The following is a 22,950-nucleotide window of genomic DNA, read 5'->3' on the forward strand; positions in this document are numbered from 1 at the left end:
CCACCTGCCTCTGTGACTGCAGCCTCCATACTTCTCCCCGATTCCCCACGCTTCTGCACAGGTGGAGCAAATCTAAGTCAACCTAAGTCCTAGCCAATCCTTGTTGGCCTGTTTGCTCATTTACACAGTGACAGCTGCTTACTGAGTACTCTATGCCCCCGGCCAGGCAGAGGATTGATTGAAGGTCAAGCTGATCTCCATGGACACAGTGCCCACCCTTGTGAGGCTTGCTTTCCAACTGGCAATCCATGACCAAAAGTTTTCTAACAAGAATGCACAGAGAACTCTAAGGATGTCTGGCTTCAACTTTGTTCAGGATTCTAGAAGGTTCTCCCACGATCTTTATTCTGAGACCTTAATGATAAACAGACCTTGTTTGGTCTGTAGTGGGAGTTCCAGGCTGGTCTGGAGGCAAATGTAGTTATGAATGGGTCAACAGTGGGTAAGAAGGTCCCTGGCCTGGGAAGGAGTGTGCCCTCGGTGCTTCACATAGCCAGGACCAGCTTTCTGCGGGCAGTGGCTTCTCGGGGCCAGTGTCTGCACAGGCTCAGCTACAACACAAACCCATCAGCTGGGCAGCATTTGGCTCTGGCAGCAGCCAGTCTGTCTGCCAAGACCTCTCTTTGATTCACATTTTCCACATCAAGAGATGTTTTGAAAACATTGACCTTCAATTCATCAAATGTCACTTATTAAATCGTAAGTCACATCCAGCCAATTAATGAAAAGACAATGGGCCGGTGACTCAGTACATGGCATCTTGGCAGGAGCGTGCCCGAGTACTCCAGACACAGAAGACCTGGCCTAGTGATCCCTGTGTCCCAGGGCAGACTGCGGGTCACTGCCACGAGGGGCTGGGCTGGAGAGCGTGGCAAGGGTGGCAGCGAGGCTGGAGAAGCCAGGACACGCTGAGCACTCGGCCGGGCCCAGGCAGGTAACCTGGAGCCTGACTCACCAGAAGCAGAGCCCAGCTGGGGAGGTGAGGAGAGTCAAGGCTGGTGTGCACCTTTGCTTGGAAGAGAAGCACATGGTAGATGGGGGGGGGGGGGCAGTGAGCAGGGGACACCTAGATGAATGTCAGTGAGAATTAGAGAGGAAAGGAGAAGAGATGGCACTCTAGTGTCTACCCAGAGAGCCTTGGGAAGGGGCGAGATGACAGTGACAGATGAAAAGGACAGGTGAGGTGGATCTGCATGTGCTGTATCAGACAGTGGGGGCCGTAGAAGGTTCTAGAACAGATGTCATTCTGAGGAAGGTAGGAAGGGGCAGGTGCATGTAAACACCCCGTAGGTGTGAGGGAGAGGAGCTGAAGGCCTGGTGGCCTGGGTGAGCACAGTTCCCCAAGATGGCAGAGGGTGTGGTTCCGGGATGACTGTCCCTCACTTTAGCCTCGTTCATGGAGACAGGGCAGAGGTCTAAGACTGAATCCTAGCTCGCCTCCTTGTCCTCATGCGTCACTGCATCCACTTACCAGGAAAAGCATTCTTCCTGGGGGGCGGGGGGTGGGAGGAGAGAGCGAAGTGCTGTATACATGAAATGCCAGGAGGGCACCAGGCATGCACACAGCTCTAGGTGAGGGTTTCCAAGGCCACAGAGCCTACAGCAGGGATGCCTCAGCAGGGAAATTTTAAACTTCATTTGAAAAGCAGTGTTGGGGCCCCAAGGACTGTAGGGACACGTTGGCATATGTTTGTGTTCGTTCACACACTGTACATGTTGACTCTTGTGCTGGAGAGCCAGGGAACCTGTGGGGCCTTTAGTTTGCTCATTGTGAATGGGATGGAGGCCAGTGCCTGCTTCCTGGAGCTGTAGCGGAGATCAAGTGACTTGATGCTGGACAAGAGCTTGGCAATGGACTTAGCTGGGGTCAGTCCTCATTCACACCCTGGAGCAGTTCAGGCTGCTGCCACTTCCATAGTCAGTAGAAGCGGCAATGTTTCCTTTCTAGAACTTTCAGGAAGATGCCTCTCTGTTCATGTCACTTCCTTGTAGAGACTCTGAACCGGAGACCCCCACCCACGAGTCTTGAACTCTTGGCTAGACTCATGCGTAGCAGGGAATGGCCACAGCCTGGGCTCCACCCCTTCCTGGCTGTGGGAAGCTGGGTAGGTCCTTCATCACTATGGAATTGCTTTCTCTTCTGTAACAATGGGCTCCTAACGGTGTCCCTTGCTCCAAGCATTGTGTGAGGGCAAGAGAGGACAGCACACATGAACTGCTGTGTGACCCTCTCCAGGACCGGAATAGGGGGCCAGAACTGTCTTGTAGCATCTTCTGGGCAGAACAGGATCCTGGAGGAAAGAGTTCACAGAAGAGTCGCAGATGCAGGACTGGGTATCCTAGGATCTCGGGATAGAGAGGGCTGGAGGCATCTCAGCGGAGTATTCCCGGGTCATAGTGTATGATAATGCCAACCCAGCCCAGAAGCAGGAGCAGCTGTCCACACTGGCCCGGCCATATGTGCACTGGTCAAAGTTTGTTATCTTAGTCCTCTCAGCACGCAGCGAATGCAGGAACAGCAATCCCTGCCATCTAAGGGCAGAAGCTTCTGCAGGCCAGGTACTTGGGGCCAAAGCCCTGACGAGGGCACCTCTGTGTGCCCGAAGCCCTCCAGGTGGCAACCATCCAGAGAGAAATTTGTAGGCAGCCTGGAAGCATACCCAGGGAGTCTTCCTGTTCCTCTCGTCCATGCTTTCCCTTATAGCTAGCTTCCTGGGGCCCAGGGGCTAGGAGGGAGTACATGGCCTGCATGGCTCTCCATCATCATCCCTGTCATGTTTCCTCATCACACACCACAGAGAACCAGATTGTGGTTGGCACGGAGGCAGACCCTAAGTTCTCCTCTGTGCCCTGCATCCCCTCCAAACCCCGCTAGGGTCACAGCGAGGGCCCTTCCCTGTAAATACCAGTCTACTTACATGTGCATTTTTCCTCTATGATTTTCCTGTTTTGATGAGACACTGCCTTTGGCCACACAGGTTCCCTAGGGGACTGTGGTCCTGAGGCCCAGCCCTAGCCAGTCATTCAGGAATTCTGCTTCCTGGCGCCCCACACCCTGCACATTCCATCGGGGCTAGCGCCTCCTGCTCTGTGTGAATGGGGTCTGCCTCCCCCATTCCCACGGTTCCCATGGCCACTTCCTTATCACCCTCTCCAGCTGACTGAAAAAGGCCACATTCCAGGGCAAAATTAGACTCAGCCTCCTCCCTTTCTGTTCTCCTCAGGACTCAGTGGGGAGGTCATGGGCCTGGCGCTGGAGCCCTCTTGCCCAGAGACCTGACTTGCCATCTACCTGCTCTTCAGCCATATTCCCTGAATCTGTCACTTGGTTTCCTGAATCTTTTGAGGAATTCATGGGGCTCCTGCTGTGTGCCAGGCATAGCCCCGGTCACAGTCCCGGGCACTGGACTTTGAAACAGTGGGGGCTCTAAAGTGCACCATGGGTAGGGGCCGGCAGCTGGCAGGGGAGGTGAGGCTGTTTTCATCTGCCCCGTGTTGTAGATTCAGCTGGTTCCTGGCTGCTTCTGGCTGCCTCGGGGGCGGGCGGGGGGGTCACTTTTTGATGACTTTTCAAGGCAGTTGCTCGTTTGTACAGAGCTGGGAATGGAACCCAGAGCCTCTGTACATTGATCTACACTACATCTCCAGCAAGCAGAATGGGGGTTACTTTAAGAGGCCCCGTTCCTTCTTCTACCTTTAAGCTGAGGGAGCACAGGGCAGTGCCTGAGCACTGCTGCCATGCTCTCCAGATACCCTGGGCTTCAGAACCACAGGCCAGGTAAACCCCTCTTCAGAAGTTACCTACTTCTGTTGGAGCCACAAAAGTGAACTGAGACAGACACACACCTGATAACATCCAACAAACCCAGTCTGGGGACATTCCAGAAACTAACCAAGTACCCTTTAACAGTAGAACAAGGAAATGTCAGCGGTGGAAGGAACAGAGATACCGCTCCATGCTGTTGGCTGCAGCAGTCTGAGGGGTTCTCTTCAGAGACCTCCTCCGCTCAGGGAAACCTGTGATTCTTAGCTTCATTACAGAGAAGAGTTTCATGACGAGCCAGCATGAAGCTGAGTCGGAGTTTATTAAGTGAGATTTTAATGTAAGTTTTTTAGCACAAGTGCTAAGGGGAAGAGAGATGTTTGGGGAGAGAGCAAGACACCAGAGAGCCTGGGTGTGGCCTTCTCTAAGAGCCACATGCCTGTCTTTGTCTTTACAGTGGACAGGTATGAGATTCTGGTGGGTTTAAAATATTATTTTCAAAGGGTTGCCAAGAACCTGATTGAGATCTCTGGGTGGTTCCCGAGGCCACCTGACAGGGTCACACTTGATACGGTGGGTCACAGGCAGGTAGGAGATTTTCACTGTAAATAACATTAATAGTCTTGTTTCTGAGAGTCACAAAAGATATCTAGGAGGGAATGAGACCCTACCTAAGGGCCCCTATGCCTGGTTCGTTACCATTTTAACAAAATACCTATATTTGATCTATCATATTTACAATCAATCTATCACTTATTAGGCCTGTCATCCATCTGTCCATCTGTCTGTCCGTCCATCCGTTCATCCATCCATCCACCCACCCACCTGCTTATTCGTCCATCCGTCTATCCATCTGTTTGTCTGTCTATCTCCCTGTCTAACTACCTATCTATCATCTATCAGTTCTGGCTTCTCAGCTGCTTAGAGGCTTCAGCGAGACTCCAGAGAGTGAGGGGCACTTTTTCCTTCTCATGTCTCTATAATTCTCCCTGTCTTTCTTTCCTGGCTCAGAAAGGTTGAGGCCTGTCACAGACTGGAGGGGGTCTAACAACTGAATGCTGTGTGGTACCCAAGCCCAGCAAAAACAAACAAACAACCCAACCAGTTGCTCTTCCAGAGGACCCAGGCTCAATTCCCAGCACCCACATGGCCGCTAACAACTACCAATACTCCAGTCCCAGGGGATCTGACGCCTTTTGGCTTCCTCAGGCACCAGGCACACAAGTGGTACACAAATGTACACGCCAGCCAAACATCCACACACATAAAATAGCAAGACCGGGAAAGTTAGGAAAACCCCAGGGAAGTTGGCAGCCTAGCTGATGGGATCATGCCAAGGTTAGCTTCTTAGTTTTGAGAATTTCAGTTATGTGAGATGTTAGCCTCTCCGAACCCAGGAAGCTGGGTGGATGGTGGTGGGAACCTGGAGTCACTCACGTTTATCCCCTGGAGATAGAAATAGTCTGAAGTGTAAAGGTTATGCTGAGAACACAAGGGGAAGAAGAGAGAAGAGCAGAAGAGAAAAATGTGAGGGGCCTAGTAGCACAGGCCTGTCATCCCAGCTGTTTGGAGGCGGTAGGCTCACAAGTTCAAGGCCTCTCTGCGTTATAGAGCAAGTTTAGACCCAGCCTGTGCTATTAGTGAGGGAAAAAAAGGGGGGGCTGGTCATCTGACTCCGTGATAGAGTGCTTGCATTGGGCCTTCTGAACCCTCAGACTCCACACTCACAGATTCAGACAACCACAGGAAATATTCAGAAAAGCAGTGTCTGTCTGTACCAGGTACAAACTCCCTCTCTCGCTCTTGTGCCCTGAACGGTGCTGTTGCGTATACTCACCGGCTTTGTGTTGTCTCGGGGAAGTCAGTGAGAAGTGATTTCAAGGGTACGGGAGAGTGTGTGTTCTCTGCAGACCCTGCACGTTCTATACAACACCTCTGAGCATCCCTGGAGTTTCTGAGGAAGCCCTAAAGCCAGTCCTCCACGGATACCTGGGACAACTGTACACGTTTGGAGAAAGGCTTGGTGGATGGCGATGGGGAGGTAGACACTTTCCAACTGTAAATTGGTTTGCGTGACGAGTTCTCGCCAGCAGGTTGGCTGACCTTGTTATCTGAGCTAGGGTCTGAGCCTGGGCCCTGGAGCAACTGACAGCCAGGCCTGGCCATTACTCACAGTAGTCCCCATGGAGACCTACTCAGTGTGGCCACACTGGGGAGAGGGGCCAGTAAGGAGACCCAGTGACCCCCAGTCTATTTGATGGGGGGGTCTGGGTTCAAATGTAAGGTCGGGGTCCCACTGAGGTGTGAGCCCACCCTTCCTTCTCTAGGCTGCGGTCTCCTGCTAGGTGACTGACAGCCAGGACTCTGTGCAATGCCTTTCTGGCTGGTACTAGGCCTTGTTCAGCTCTTCCCTTCTCCCAGCATGAAGGAAATTTCAATCCCATGGGCTACATTGACTCAGTATTCCGATAGCCAAAGAGAGGGACACCAAGTGTCTCTTTAGAGCATCTTCATTCTTGCTAGGAATAACTTTTCTTGATGTGAGGGTCTGGGCCACCACCATCCCCACCCCCCGCAAAGGGGGGTGTGTGCCCCTTGCCGGCACCACTGACTCCATCCAGGCTAGGGGAAGGGATCTGTCCTCCGATCCCTTCTAGTCCTACCCACACGGCAGCCACTGTTGGCACCGTCACAGTGTCTGCTGTGTCTGTCACACATCCACCGCCCTGTGCACACAGCATGTTTTACTTAGGTAGACTCACTTTTAAAGCTCAGATGGATGGATTTTCAAAGGCAAACATTGATCTCATCCCCACAAATGGAAAACAGCCATCACCAGTGAATCCCGGGCATCCATAAGTGAGCAGCGAGAAGGTCTGAGGGAAGGACTATCCTTGGTAGAATGTTCTGTGCTGAAGCCTGCTTTTCATTTCACTAAGAAGTGAGGATTATTGATTGAGTTGGGAGTAGCTCAGTGTTTGAAGTCTTGGATTCAAGCGCTGTCATAACAGAACTTGTCTTTGTTTTACAAGGAGTACAGGAATGTATTTTAAAGATGCATGTTCAGGGGCTAGGAAAATGGCCTAGTAGATATGAACACCTGCTACATGGGTGTAAGGATCTGAGTTCAAATCCTTGGTACCTGCATGAAAAGCTGGGTGTGGCTGAGCCTGTCACTCCAGAGCTGGGGGTAGGGCTCAGAGACAGGAGGATCTCTGGGGTTCGCTGACCACCAGCCTATCTCTAGATTTAGCGAGAGACCCTGTCTCTGGGCAATCAGGTAAAGAGTGATAGGACAAGACACCCGATGTCTCCCTCTGACCTCTGCATACATGTGCCGCACACACGACACACATTCAAAATACAAAGGTGGACCTGGTAATGGAGTACTGCCTAGCATGCACTGGACCCTGGTCCCCTCCTCAGCACCTCTCCAGTGTGAGGTTATCAGACGTTCAAAGGCCTGCTGGCACCAGATGAGAGTCCCTTTTAAACTCAACGGGACAATTGAGGGAGAAATGGGAAGTATTTGCTGTCCTTTCTAGGCTTCCCCGTAACACCACCTTAGGCACAGGCAGTCGCCAGATCCACCTGCTCCTTCCCGAGAGACAGGAAGGCAAGGGCTCTTACACATAGGCATGACAGTTTCCTCCGTCAGGCTGGGGACTGTGGTCCTCATGTGGCCTGGCCTGCCTCTTCCAGGAATTCGACGCTGGTGGCTCTTGAAGGTCTCGTCTGAAGCCACTTCCTCTAGACAGCTGTCCTTCTCTTCCACAATTTCGTAGACTTCTTAAAAAGCCAAAAGTTAGAGATGTGTTCTTCTAGGAAGTATGGGGATTATTGTCCAGTGTGGTATTGTTCCTGCGTAATTCTGAGAACTAGACCTTGGCATATTGAGCTGATGCCATCTCTGTCACCATGCTTGTAATCCCAGTACTTGGGAGACTGAGACAGGACAGTCACAAGTTCACAGATAGCCTGGGCCACACAGTGAGACTATCTCAAAAAATCAAAATAAATAAAACAGTATTACACCTTTAAACATCAACATGGCAGAGCTTCCCTGATGTTAAGAAGGCTTATTTTCCTTTTCCTATTTGTTTGTTTGTTTGGTGTGTGTGTGTGTGTGTGTGTGTGTGTTGTGTGTGTGTGTGTCCATGCCATTTCCATGTAATCCACTAGCTTGATTTCTGACCCACTAATCATCAGAACTTGTGTTTGGGAAAGCATCCTTTCAGAAGGCTAAAGTCAGCACCACATTAACAGGTCCATTACAAAACAAAACAAAAAACAAAAAACTACCTGCTGTGTGCTCTACACAGTGCTGTACTCTGCCTCATTTAATCCCAGCCACATTTGCATATCAGGCCACTGGGTCTCAGAGAGGGACATCACTTTGCCCAGCTCACAAAGCAAGTGGTCAGATTCCAGAACCTGGGTCTTGCTGACTTCTGCCAGTGTTCTTGGGCGTTGGGGGACTTCCTCGGTGCACCTGCTGTGGCTCCTTGTTCTGGCTGCTCCTACAGGCGGTGGTCAGCATGTGTGTGAGTGGGAGGACCTAGTAGCAAGGTGGTGGGGAAAAACCTTCCCTGCTCTCGAACATGACCCTAAGCCAGGGCAAGGGAGTCCCAGGGCTGGCGGATGATTATCTGCCTTTTTCTTTTTAAATTAAGGTGTGACTCACCAAAAACTGTACATGAGTACAGGCCAGTGGTGGGTACCCTGGTCATGGGTAAGATCCTGCTCCCCCAGGCTCCCTCACACCCTTCTCCTAACTTCCTCCCTCTGTTAGTGTCTTGTGTCCTGGGCATCACATTCGTGAAATCACACTTTCCGACTGCCTGAGTTTGGGGGTTCTTTTACCTGCCACATCTGTGGATGTGACCTACTGGCTATCACAGAAATTCACTCTTCTTCTTGTCGCCATAGTGTCTGATATTCCGTGTGCTGTTGCAACTTCTAAAAAATGTCATACTATATATATTGGACACACAAAACCACCCAGAAAACAACATATATCCATCTTCTCCCTAGAAAGCAGCCCCATCCCCATGTTCCTCTGCCAGTTTCCACTGAGCGCGGCAGAGCCACTCTGATTGTGTTTGGATCCTACATGATTGACAGGAGTTTGAGCTCCCTAGAGGAGTCCTTAACAGATCCCTAATTTGCATGAGTGCATGTGTGGACAAGCTTACTTTTCTCCTTTGTTGCATCCGGTTAACTTTCATCAATGTGCGAGGTCTTGCTGGGGTCAGAACCTCAGCTCTGCTATCGAGGAGCAAGGCTGAGAAGGAAAGCCTTGGAGGGAACAGACTTGGCCTTGGCCGCACTGTGGGCTCTAACAGGGAGGGTTTGGGCCTCAGCTGTGCTCAAGTGTTTCCTGGCAAGGCCACTTTGTGCGGCAGTTGCCTTCCTTATTGAGGAAACTGAGTCCTGATAGTCCATGTCTCCCAAGGTCACTGGTTAGCAAAGAGATGCTACCAAACACTGAGTACAAAGGGTGATGGTCCTCCTCAGTGGCACATCTAGGTTGAGCAAGGCCAAGGATGTCTCATGAAAGCACTCAGGAGGCGGCTTGTTCAGCCTATCAGTCCCAAAGGTCTCTGTGGGACACTGTCAAGGTACTTGGTACTGCCAGAATCGCTGGCTGGCCTTGGCTATCTGTGGTGGCGTTGGTGTCCCCAATTCAAGCCTCTCCCCCACCGTCTCTCTGCTTTCAAAGCACACTCTTAGCCCTGGTTTTTCATCCTAACCCAAAGAGGGGCTCTTTAACTGGCAAGTAGACAACAGAGCCCCTCTCCTCTCAGGTACCTCGATCCCCTTTCCAGCCTGCACTCAGCTGTACAGTTTGCAGGGAATGCCAGGGGCCCCTTTCCATTCAGGACCCCTCCTTCTGTAGTGTTTACTGGGTGCCACAGGTTTGGGGTACCAGTGAATAAGATCACTCAACAAGAGAGACATGCCACCCTCATTTTGTGGGAAGTAAACTGAGGTCCAGAGAGATGTAGCCAGTTGCCTAAGCAGAGTGAGAACTTGAGCTCAAAGCCTGGGTTGCCTTCATTTCCCCTGATGCTGCTGTATGGAACAGAGAAAGCATGTGCAGGCCTCCTGCCGAAGCCACAATCACAGCACAGTGATGACGTCATGGCAGCTCTCAGCTGCCCCATGCTTCCTCTGGGCTGTGAACTTGTATATGCATTTCCACATTTCATCCTTTCTCCCATGAGTCAGGGTCTTTCACTCCATCTTACAGGTGAATACACCCCCCCCTCCCCCCTGGTTCAGAGAAAAGTGTTTCCAAGTCACTCAGCTAAGGCATGGGGTGGTGAACACTGGACCTGAAGGTCCGTCAGGATTCAAAAACCAGGCATATGGCTGTGTCCAGACAAATGGAGCATTATTTAGCACTGAAAAGCAGTGAGCTATAAAGGTGGGAGAAGACATGGAGGATCCTTCAGTACATGTCACTGAGTGAAAGAAGCCAGTCTACAAAGGCTACAGGGCCACTGATTCCACATGAACAACATTCCAGAAGAGTTAGTGCAATGTCACTACCCATCTGTACAAACATGGAATGCAGGAGAGACCCCTGATGTAAACCATGGCCTTTGGGAGACCTGTGCTGGGCCGGCTCACTGACTGTAGCAGATGACCCCTGGCTGAGGATGCTGTTGGGTAGTCTGTGCATGCATGGCAAACAGGTGTATATGAGGGCTCCCTACCTGCCACCCAGTTTTGCTGTGAACCCAAACTGGTTGCAGAACCCTGGTCTAGTGTGTGCAAGGCCCTGAGTTTGACCCCCACCACTGCCTCCTCCAAAATAATCTGTCTTGAAAAAAACAAGTCCATGATGTGCATGTTGGTTCTCGGGCTGCCAGCAGCTGCTCTTCCTGTACCCACAGCGCAGGCTCCATGACTCTGCAGAGACTGGGACCTCCCCAGTGGGATAAGCTGAGGCTCGTCTTGGCCAGCTCTCCTTCCAGGGCTGCTTTGTGGTGTCATCTGAAACCCAGTTCAGCCGTGGGTGTTGTGTTGGGGCTGGAGGGGGACAGACACTGGGTACTGGAGGTGATGGCTGGCAGAAGTGTCAGGGCTATGCCAGGGGAAGGATTGACTGATCCTCCAGTGAGGCGTGGGGAAGGATGCTGCGCTCTGTGGGCCCCCACTCCCCAGGACAGCGTGTGCTGGCGTCGGGGGCAGGGGAGAGGCTGACCTTCGTCCTGCCAGGGCATTGCAAAATACAAGCCGAGTTGAATCAATGTCTTTTGGAAAAGTACATTTTGCTCAAGAGCCAAGTTAAACTGGGGCTTGGGCAGCCAGCATGTTGAAGTCTTAGGCATGACTCATCCTAAGTGGGATGGGAGGGGCAGGCTGAGCCAGAGGTGGGCCATGAGCACTCGGTGGGCCCAGGCGCCCGATTGGCCAGCTCCTCAACTGGAGGACAGTTTATGCATGTAGGTGGTAGGAGCCAGTGGCTTCATCAAGGCTCAGATGCTCGCCCCTGTTTAGAGAAGATGTCTCTAAGAAGCCATGGATAAAATGAATCTCTACAAAAATTAAATTTTCTTACTTGCATTGTTGACTTAGAGGTGACTCCTCCCTGAGATGAGTCTAGAGAATTGGGGACATCTGGTTGTCCCTGGAAGAGCCTCAGATAGCACTCCAGTTTTTGTGACTTTGGGGTTTGGGGCAACTTTCTGGGCAGCTGGTCCCTCCCTTTAAAAGGGATCTGAGTAGAGCTTGCTGGTGCACAGCTGTAATCCCAGCACTAGGGAAGCTCAGGCGGGAGGATCGAGAGTTCAAGGCCAGCCTGGGTATAGAATGAATTTGGGGGCAGTACAGACTAGATAGTGAGCCCTTCCTCAAAAAAAAAAAAAAAAAAAAAAAAAAAATTAAATAAATCAACAAATGTATGTAGGAATGTGTGTGTATTGAATCAGCCTCAGTGAATAGTTGGAAGGTGTGAATCATGTTCCCATGCGTGTGTCCTTGGCAGACATTACTAATCCATCTCAGCATGCACAGGCTGGGGCAGGGCTCAGCCTCAGCAGCAGAGCCTTCAGACTTGTAGACCTGGGCCGTAATTTCTGGGCCATAGGGCAATCCTTGGTCTCAAAGTCCCCACTAAGCTCTGCAGCTTTCACGCAAGCCCCTGCCCTCTTGCCGTCTGTTCTGGTATAAGGATATTTCATTGTCAAGATCAAAGGCTGAGTCCACAAGTTGAGTGGTTGTCCTCAGGCCAAATCTGATGCATAGATATTTGCTTGGCCTGTCTTTTTATTATTTTAAAACAGTAGTTGGAAACCTTTTTCAAATTGGCAGTCTCACCTAAGACCTCCAGATTTCTGGGTTCCCCAGATCTGGTGATCCTGAGGCCCTTTGTTTTACCCATAAACCAGTTCTTTCTGGGGCCTCTCCAGCTATTGCAGGGCCTGCCTGGCCCATTCCCACTATTTCCAGGACCTGCTGAGCCTTATTCTGCATTCTCTACTTTGGAGACACATGAGATCTGGTTGGCTTGATGTTTCTAGAAGGAATATTACTCCCAACCTATAAATGCTTCTCTGGGCAATTGGCGCTAGGCTTCTATTTTCTCATGTGGTTTTCCTTAGAGCCAAGCCAGGTGTGCCAGGAGGTGTGGAGGTAAGTACCATGGTCCCCGACTTCCTGTTTACATCCATGCTATCTGTGACTCCCATCATCAATGGGGCAGGAAACTGCTTGACTCCCTTAAGGGACACATTGCACAGCTCCAACACTCTTATGACTCTCTGTACAGATCCAGGTGCCTGTGGCTCAGTTGGCCTTGGGCTGCTTCAAGACCATAGTAGTTCCACCTCAAGACTGCTGGGCCAAGCACTGGAGATCCCAAGATGGGTGAAACGGCTCCCCATCCTCGGAGAATTCATAGCTTTGAGATGCCGCTAGTGTAAATGAGACAGCATAGGCTGTACTGTTCATTCCGGAATACAACACATGAGTCTAACGTCAACCTAGCGGATGTGATGATGGGCTGCAGCTACATCAGACGGGATGGGCGGTTCAGCTGGCGTCAGCTGACAGGGAGGGAGGTGTGTGAGCCGAGTTTTGAAGAATTATCTTGGGCATCAGTCTGCTCCTCCCGCTCCACCTGAATTCGCCTCGACACATTCCAGGAACCTTCCAGCTGTGCGCTGGCCTCCAGGCCCTGGTACCTGCTGTCCTTGCTGCCTAGAATGTTCCCCTTAGATATCCCCTTGGCTGTGGTCTCGTTTAATTCAGGTCTGTTGCTTGGCTCCTTGTCATGTTACTCTTCTCAGGCTCTGCTCCCCTCACATCCTACCCAAGGTGGCCCCCACGATTTCCTTTTTCTTCAAATGCTTACATACGTTCATTCATTGGTCGTCGTCTTTCCCACCAGAGCATAAATGAAGCGAAGACAGAAGGGTTGGCATGTGACATTGCTGTGTTCCCAGCACCTAGGCCAGCGCCTGGTTCACAGGGGCTGCTCGATAATGTGGAATAAGGTGGTGCTGGGAGACGGGAGTGGGAGCAGATGAAGGGCACAGAGGGCCCAGCACGTGGAGAAGGGCCCAGAGCTGACACTCAGCTGGGACACAGCGGCCCTTTCAGAAACACAGGCATTGGTGGCACCATGGGGCAGAGAGACGGGCAGACCCAGCCCAGGCTGGCCACCCAGGCCTCCTGAGACCGAGCCCAGCTTGCTTCGTTTTCTCATAAATCACCAGCTCGTTACAGGGAACTGATAGTGCTAGGCATCCTCACAGGAAACAATCCTCCACAGCCTGCAGCCAGGTCTGCTGCGGCCTGCTTCATTCCTTCTTTCTCTGTGCGCCCCCACCCCGCTCCCAGGGGACTATGAGTTGTCCACGCTGTAATGGGATGGGCAAATTTCAGTTGCTCAAGTTCACAGTTGCCTGCCGGGCCCCTCTACCATCTCAGCTGTGAAGACTGACCAGGATAGAGGTTCCACCTTGACACCAGCTCATTGAGTAACCTTGAGCTTAGGCAACTGACCGTGAGCCTTTGCAGGAGATGCCCGTGGCTCTTCCCACCCTTTTCTCCAAACTAATTTCTGCTTGTTTTTCTAGAATCAGGGTCTCGATGAGTCACTGTTTCTCTGGGCTTTTCTGAGCCTTAGTTTTATTATCAAAATAGGGATAAAGCTGGGTGGTGATGGTGGCCCACGCCTTCAATCCCAGCACTCAGAGGCAGAGGCAGGTGGATCTCTGAGTTCAAAGCCAGCCTAGTCTACGGAGTGAGTTCTAGGACAGCCAGGGCTACACAATACAGTGAAACCCTGTCTCAAAAAACCAAAGTCCATAAATAAATAATTAAAAAATAGTCATAAATCTAATTGTCATGCCTAACTGTTATCCCACCCAGTTTTGATGATCAGAAGAGGCAATATGAGTTAGGACCCAGGCTCAGTAAATCTCTTTCATCTTCCTGGTCCTTTTACCCCAGTCCTAGCTAGAACCTGGCCTTGACTTCCTTCCCAAGGTCACAGGATGCTGTCCAAAGGGGTTCTCAGCTCTCAGCAGCACCGAGCCCAGCGACAGGCCCAGAGGACGTTTAGACTCCACTCAAGGGCGCTTTCCACAGCTATCTCCGCATGCTACCCTCCCCGGTGCCCTCCTGAGTGAGAAACACTGACCCCCCACAACCTACCGCCCCCGGTTTATTGCTTTAAACCTGTTGGAAGGCTGCCCCTGGCGGGAAGCCACGAGCATGAGAGCCCAGTCCAGGAATAGCTCTTGCCACTCAGCATTTAAACGCTGCCTGTATTTTTACCCCGTGATGGGTCACTTTTGAAAGCCCCTGCTCATGTTCTGCCCCTCTAAGAATACATTTCCATTTATAGCATCTGTCCGGGTGGTGTGGGGCCAGGCAGAGCATCCTGTTTCAGTGAGCTGGAAACACTCTGGGGGCTCCTGTTCACTAGCAGGAAACCTGAATCCAGGCCAAGTACCAAGTGCCTTTCTGCTTCCAGGGTCTGAGCTGATCTGACTGTTGTAGGCCTGGGGAGACAAGTGAGGGTGAAGGCCCCTTGCCGGCTAAGCACTGCCAGGGTCCCCAGGCAGCACAGCATTGCAGCTCTGTGTTTCTGGGGTACCTTCTCTCCTTCACTTACCCACCCAATCACCCTTCTGTTAGCACAGGGTCCTGTAAGGGTGCAGGAGGGCATGGCTGAGCATGGGCGTTGAAGGTCCCTGGAGGCGAACGTGGAATTTGGGCGTGGTCAAGGAGAACCATCAGGTGCTCCCCTTTGGTTCTTCACCAGGCTCCAATCCCAGCTCTTCCTGGTTCTGTGAGCCTAGGCAAGTGGTTCGCTCTCTTGGAACCTTGGTTTCTGCACTTGTTGATGGTGCTCCTGCATGGCGGGCAGGATTCAGCAGGATAGAAGTGGTCAGGTGTCTCAGAAGTACCTGGCCCAGGCCCCTTTCTCATCCCTCTGTTGACTCAGGGTGCCTCAGGTGGGTACTGAAGGTCTTACAAAAGATACTTGACATCAGAAACAGGTACATGCTGTAAGTTCCAAGGTGCCTAGGCCTCTCACAACACTTCTTAGGGATGCAGAACCTGCCCCAGTCCACCCTGGGTGCCTCATTCTACAGTCAAGCCCAGGGATCTGAGATGGCTTCCTGGAGGGTTTTGAGGGAGAGTATATGGACCCCACTCCGAGCTCCAAGTACCATCCCTCCACCCACCTTGCAAGTGTCGGTCGGGGCCTCTGTGTGGGGGTGGGGGTGGGGGGTGGCGGTACCCGAGGCTCTGGGGTAGCGTCAGGCAGTGTACAAGGACTTGTATACATGTAACTGTAAGCAGAGAGGAGTGGTGTAGAGCTCCAGGCTCCTCAGAAGGTGATATTTGAACACAGGCATAAGTGAAGGAGTAAGCCACACTGCCGAGGGAATGCACACTCCAGATATGGGAAGTTCTGTTTCCAAAAGGTCATTATTGGTTCATAAATATTGAATGGAAAATTCTAGTCATGGCTCATGTGTTTTAAACCTGTCCTAAATAACGTAATGAGATCTGTCACCCTGGAATATGAATATCCCTTTGTCTAGAGCATCCACCTTGTGGAGCTGACCCGCCCATTAGTCATTTGGTGGTCACCCTGGTCATCAGGCCCTCCATCACGGTACCACAGGGTTTATTTGAGTTAAGCTTTATTTTTCTTAATAATGGTCCTGAAACACATGAGTAATAACATTGGCAATTTTATTATAGTATAACATTGTAATCATTCTGTTTGTTGTTGCTGACGTCTTCCTGTGCCCACTTTCTATAAATTAAATTTCTCATAGATATGCTTAGGAAAAGGGTGTCGGTTTCAGGCACCCACAGCGTGTTCCCCACATGGGGGGGACACTGTTGAGGAGGGAACATGTGCCCAGGTTCTTCCACCGATGCAGGGTAAGAAATTAAGACTTCTTACTTCTTTATCTTTTACATTTTACCTCCAAGGGATGCTCTTGGCTGAAGGGTCAGAAAACCCAAATGGAAGTGGCTGAATAGGTTTTGTTTTTCTAACAAAACACGGAGATTGGAGGGGTAGACAGCTTCTGGTTTTGGTTCAGTAGCCCAAGGATGCCAACTTCTCCGTCTCTGCTATTAGCCAGATGTGTCCATTATGGTCCCCAGAAAGCTGCCTGGGTGTCACGTCTGCATCTAAGACGGAAGGATGGGAATGAGGAGAGTGGTTAGAGCCAGGAATGCCTGGCCCTTCGATCCTAAAATTTAAAGCTCACTGTGCCGTGCACATCATTGGCTGGGGGACTGGAGAGGTGGCCCAGTGGACAAAGTGCCCGTCATGCAAGCATGAGACTCTGAGTTTGGATCTCCAGCATCCATTTAAAAGCTGGGTGTGTAGCAGCATGTGGGAGTTAGGGTAGCGCAAAGAGGATCCCCGAGGCTCACTGGCCAGACATGGTGGCCGAGTAGATGAGCTCCAGGTTCAGTGAGAGACTGTGTCTCTCAAAAAAAGGTGGCAAGAGATCAACAAGGACACTGGTCACCTTTTTTCCCCATGTGCTCTTGATTTATGAGGGAGATGGGGTCACAATACAGATGTGGCTTTCCGAGTCCTCTGTAACTGGCAAGCTCAGGAGCCTTGAGTAGGTTCAAGGTTGGTTCTCTTGGCAAGAAATTTTTCTGGTAGTGCCGTGTGTTGGCATTGGTATGCCTGAGATGTGCAGTGATGTCTGAGCTGGGCACAGCAGCCTGGCCTGATTTTCAGAGGTTCCCATTCTCCATGGTTATCCCCTGGATGGAGCTCACGTGAGGGTGAGTCTTCTGATCCTAATTGGTCTGCACTTACTGTTGGAAATCCGTCTGTACGACAGGACTTTGCCCTCATCAACTGTTTGGTGACCTAGAAATAGATATTATAAAAAAGAGATTCAAAATAAGCGTTTTCCATATTTACCAATTTTCAGAATGACAAGCTGGTGGCCTAGCATGTTGAAAGATATTCAGCAGGGCTGTGGTTTTGGGGTGTTGTTTGAAAGGCCTGGATTATATTACGTTGTTTGATATGTTTCAGTCATGACTGTTATTAAATTTATTGACCCGTACATGACACACAGTTAAGTGTCACCTATTTAAAGTGTACAGTTTGATATGGACACACCATGACATCATCACAATCTAGATGATGAACATGTCTCTCATTCCCTGGTATTTTTTTCATCCCACCCGCAGTGATCTGCTGGACTCTAGAGGGGTCTGCACTTTCTGGAATCTAATGTGGATGAAATCACACTGCCTAAGCCTTGTTGTCTTTATTCAGCATGCTTTCTGAGAATCGGCCATGAGCACATGTCAGCACAGTGTCCCACTTCATGGATAGTCCATACGTCCATGTCCATGGATTTTTAGGTGGTTTTCCTCGTCTGGCCATTGTAAGTAAAGCTCCCGGAGTGCCATGTACACATCCCTGGTATGTATAGTTTTCCACACCTCCTTGGCACACACCTAGGGTGGCATGGCTGGGTCATACAGTGAATGTGTGCTTTGGTTTCCATACACTCTAACTGTACCATGGCTTGTGAGGCTCAGTTCCTCTGTGCAGACGTCAGAAGGACTGGCAGGTGACTAGGTCCACAGGTTCTCCGGTTAGTAATCAATGAGTGCTTCTCTGCAGAGTCGGTCAGTTCTTCCGTGACTCTCAGGTCCTGAGGCTCAGGCTGGTTTTATGGGAATTAGTTAAGGTCTTAAGGGACTGTATGAGTGACCAAGGGAGCATGTGATCAGAAAGGAATTTGCTCTTTCCGTCTGTCTTACACAAATGCTTCCTTCCTGGAAACTTCTCCTTACCATGTTTCCACCATGATATGATCTAGCACAAGGCCCTGTGATCATGGATAGAACTGTGCACTCCAGTATGCCTCTTCTCATAAATTACTCAGTATTTCTTTACAGTAACAGAAAGTAGACTAAGACAATAGATATTTAACTTTTTAAGAACTTGCTGAATTCTTCCCAAATGGCCACACAATTTTATGTTCTCGATGGCAGTGCATGAGAGTTCCAGCTGCTTGATTGGATCATAGTTCCAGCTATCAGGATAGGCGTAGTAACATCTCACTGTGGTTCCATTTTGATTTCTTCCAAGTGACTTTGACGCCAGCATCCCTTCAGGTGGTTTTTGACATCAGTAAATCTTTGAGGAAGTGTCTTATCAAATTCTTTGCCCAGTGTTCATAGTGCCCGCTTTCACTGACTGCATTTTCAGAGTTCTTTTAGCCTGGACCCCAGTCTTATCCGACATGTGATTGACGTGTGGTATTTGTTCTGTGCTGTCATTGATCTGTGTTCTTTTTAAGGACATCTCTTCTTCACAGAGCAGACATTTTAGTTTTGATGAAGCCTGATTCACCAACTCCTTCTTTCATGGAGTGTACCTTATGGTGTCTCATCTAGCAAGGTTCCACCTGATCTCAAATCACAAAGATTTGCTTACACCTACACAGGGCTGTGTATGTGAACACTCAGGGAGATTTATCTTAATGACTGAAAGAGGAGAACAACCTAGATGCCCATGGACACAGAAGTGTGTACGGAATATCCACAAAGCAGAATGCTATTCAGGTCAGAAGGGATGCGTGCTGACAGGTCCGACGTGGCGGTCTTACCGTGAGTCAGCCAAGACAGCGCAGCTCAGATGGTGTGTCCACGGCGGGACTTGCTGTAAACCTAGAAGAAAATAAGCAGATCTTTGTGATCTGAGGTCTTTTTGCTTGTTTGTTTGTTTTTGTTTTGTTTTGTTTTTTGGTGAGACACCAAAAAGTTTTTTTTTTTCTTTTTCAAAGCTGGAGCCTTGATTGTTGTATGATTTTTTTCCGTATTGGTGTGAATCTTAGAACCAGCCTGTCATTATCTGCAAATGTGCTTGTGGTGGTGCAGGTTGGGGGAGGAAGTGACCTTTGCTAACACTGACCCATTGCCTTAGTTTACATCCCCACCTTCTTAGTTTCTAATTCCCCTCAGCAATGCGCGCGCGTGCACACACACACACACACACACACACACACACACACACACACACACGCACATACACACTTGTCTTACACTTCTGTCACATTTGGCCTGAATATTTAACATTTCATGCATCTCTTAGGGATTGTGGGTGTAAACATTTGTGTGCGTTTCCGTGTCCCTGCACCCCACCATTTACCCCAGCTCCCACATAGCTTCACATAACCCAGTCCTCGCCTTTGGCCTTTTCCTTTTGTGCATTGGGGGGAGCCTGATGTTCCTGAGAGTCCTGTTTCCCTTGGCAACTTTGCCACCCTCCACTTTATGGGTGCTCTCTAGCCCGTGCTCTGTCCACTCCTGTGCCTGGGGCTTTGGCCTGGCTCCAGACATTCTCAGTTACGGCTGACACTATGGTGAGCAGCCTTGTACGGATGCCGCTTCACATCTTTACCTGGAAAATGCTGGCTGTCGTTAATGGGCCCGGCCTTGCAAGACCCAGGGAAGAGTCGGGGACAAAGCTAACCAGGCCCAGCATAGGTGGGTGGGAGGTTTGTAGGGAGGTGTGTGGCTGCCGCAGCTCCCTCTTCCTCTTCAGCCACGCTTGGTGTTTGTGGGACGGAGCAGGGGAAAGGCTGGGTGGGACTCTGTGCTCAAAAGGGTGCTCTGGGACCGGAGAAGTCACGTGTGGGATGATGGGGCGGAAGTGGAGAGTGCTAAAGCTGGAGGCCATGCAGAGGCTAGAGGGCGCTCAGGGTGGGTACCAGGTGTCGTGACAGCTCAAAGGCTAGGCTGCAGGGAGAAAGCCGTATCTGTATTAGTGACTCCATCATCACACAGCAGCATGTGTTGGCCATCACACCAGCCTTCCTCCTCCACCCTCAACCCATCCCCTCCTCCAGGCAGGTGTGTGGCAGCCTGGGGAGAAAACAGATGTCCTTCGGCAAACTGAGCTCAAATTCTCGCTCTGAATCAGGGACAAGATGGGAGGGGGGAGGCACATGACCTGCTACACAGGGTTAGGAAATTGATGAGCTAATGAGGGAAAGTGTAAGGCCTGGAGCACAGTGAGCCCTCATGGGGAGGCAGGGCATGGAGCACATTGAGCCCTCATCATGGGGGGAGGGGTGCCTAGAGCCGGGGGCCTGGAGCACAGTGAGCCCTCATCATGGGGAGGGGGGCGCTGGAGCCGGGGCCTAGAGCACAGTGAGCCCTCATCACGGGGGGTGGGGGGATGGAGGGGGTTCCTAGAGCACAGTGAGCCCTCATCATGGGGAGGGGGGGTCGCTGGAGTCGGGGCCTGGAGCACAGTGAGCCCTCATCATGGGGCGGGGGGATGGAGGGGGTTCCTAGAGCACAGAGTGGGGGGCGCTGGAGCCGGGGCCTGGAGCACAGTGAGCCCTCATCATGGCGGGGAGGGATGGAGGGGGTGCCTGGAGCACAGTGAGCCCTCATCATGGCAGGGGGTGGCCAGCACAGCTGTGACGATCCTTACTGCTGCTCCCCACTCAGCTCCTTGGCCGGGCCTGGAGACAGACAGGCTTCCGTTCCATCTGCAGGAGACCGTGGTAGAAGTATGTGTTAGCAGGTAGAGTGACCGTTCGGGTTCCCGTAGGGTGGGGGCCACAGTGGTTCCAAGGCTCACTCTCTGCCCCCACTAGGCCAAGGCATGCCCGTTTACCCAGCACCCCTGTGCACCTGTGTCCACACCCCCCTGCCCCGCTGATGCTCTGTGAGGCGAATGACTGGAAACAGACGAGTGTGCATATCCTACCTCACTTCCCGGTCCCACCCCGCGAGCTTTGCCAGGCCAGTGGGCAGGGCTGACCAGGCCAAAGGTCCACCTACGTGTCCTAACTGTTTTGGGGACAGATGACCCACCACTCGGTGACTTCCTCCTAAATGGCATCTAATTTCACAGGCCCCTGCCCTGGAGCCAGCCACATCCAGCGAAGCACAGAGCCATGGAGGTTCAGCTGCAGGAACAGGGACAGGGAGAAGCGAGGCCCCAGCACACGGTTAAAATAGCACAGCTGAGGCATTCTGCTGTGGAAGGAAGTCACAGATGAAGTCAGACCACCCTTCCAGCGCGCTTCCCTTGCCTGGGCGCAGGCAAGGCATGCGTGTTTATTTTGGGTTGGACTGCAGCCTCCCTCCCTCTATAGGCTGGAGGTGGATGACAGACTGAATTTCTGTGAAGTAAATCCTGTTTCCCACTGATTCCCAGTGCTGAGGTTGACGCACATTCCCAGGCGCTGTTATCTTCTCAGCACTGGGGTAGGGAGGGTGGTGAGGGGGATGGGGGCTGCTCAGTGCCCTGTGAAAGGGGGGCACGATGCTTACTATACCTTCATAGCAGGGCACAGGGTAGGCCCAGGCAGACTGACCTCTTTCTATAGATGACTTTGTCCAGTTTTTCCGCATAAACTTTGCTTCATCGGACACAGTGAAAAGACCAGAAAGAGTGCTTTATTCCAGAATCGTGGTGCCTGGGGGGTCTTCAGGGCCATGCCTATGACTTCACCAGCAGAAGCAGAGCCCCTGAGGCCTCTTGAAGACACAGGAGGGTTGGGGAAATGAGCCCCTTCTGTGATGCTCTGTTGCACAAGGTTTCCTCAGCTGCAGGCCTGTGGACACTGGGTGTAGTCATTCTCCCTCTGGGAGCTGTATGCGCAGCTAGGAGGCCAGTGGCATCTCCGGCCTCTGCCCACTTGGTGCCAATAACATCCCAGCCCCAACAGCAGTGACCAAACTGTCTCCGTGTCCCACATCTCCTGGGAGACACTGTTACTCCTGCCTGAGAATCCCTGGCATACATCCTTTCCAGGACACAAAAGCTGCCAAGGTGAGATGACCAGTCTTTGTTGTCAATTTGATGGGATTTAGCAACACCATGGAAACGTACGTCTGGGTGTGTCCGTGAAGATATTTCCGGAAAGGTTTAGCTGGACAGGGAAGACTCACTCAGATGTGGGCAGGTGGCACCATCCCGAAGGCCTGAGACCCTGAACTGAATAAAGAGGAGGAAGCGAGCTGAGCGCCAGTGTTCTCTCTCTGGTTCACGCTTTACCGCCACACCTTCCTTGGGTAATGGACTGTGAGCCGGAATAAAACCTGTCGCTCTTCTCATAGCAACAGGAAAAGTAACTCATACCTATGGACCCAGGGCTATGTGTTTTTAATTGGCCCTTTGCTGAGCCAAGCAATCCCCCTGCCTCAGCGTCCTGAGTAGCTAGGATTACAGGTGTATGCTGTCATGCCAGGCTCTGTTTTAAACACTTAAACTTGGCTCTTCTCAGGGCATCTAGTGTCTCTCCTGAGTTGAGCGGATGACATCGAGTACCTGTGGGGACAGGTGACACAGGGTAACTGTAGGACAGGTGACACAGGGTAACTGTAGACAGGTGACACAGGGTAACTGTAGGACAGGTGACACAGGGTAACTGTAGACAGGTGACACAGGGTAACTGTAGACAGGTGACAGGGTGACCACAGGGACACTTCTGAGCTCACAGTGTGGAGTGTTGACGGCAGGAGGCTTTCCCAGCCCGTGGTCAAGGTCTGCCTGTCCACTCCAGTCCTTGCTCCCATACTGGTGGCGTTTGCATTCTGCCTGGGCTTCCTTCCATCCAGGCTGTTCTCTTTCTTTAATTTCAGCTTAGTTTGTCTTACAAAAATCCTCAAATCTCCATCAAAATAGAATG

General features: G+C 51.3%; 1 protein-coding gene across 2 annotated transcripts in view; it reads left to right on the forward strand.

The window, feature by feature from the left end:
* The window catches only part of Ergic1 (endoplasmic reticulum-golgi intermediate compartment 1), a 103,319-nt gene that overhangs the window by 22,928 nt on the left and 57,441 nt on the right, over positions 1-22,950 (forward strand). The window contains exon 1 of one of the 2 annotated variants that reach the window (XM_076578073.1): positions 4,051-4,103. The exons of the other annotated variant lie outside the window; for it this stretch is intronic. Coding sequence (XP_076434188.1) covers positions 4,066-4,103 — 38 coding nt within the window. The 5' untranslated portion in view covers positions 4,051-4,065. Of the gene's footprint in view, positions 1-4,050; positions 4,104-22,950 lie in introns of those variants that run through there. 2 annotated transcript variants of the gene reach the window in all.

This window comes from Peromyscus maniculatus, chromosome 8, assembly GCF_049852395.1.
Source record: "Peromyscus maniculatus bairdii isolate BWxNUB_F1_BW_parent chromosome 8, HU_Pman_BW_mat_3.1, whole genome shotgun sequence".
NCBI lineage: Eukaryota > Metazoa > Chordata > Mammalia > Rodentia > Cricetidae > Peromyscus > Peromyscus maniculatus.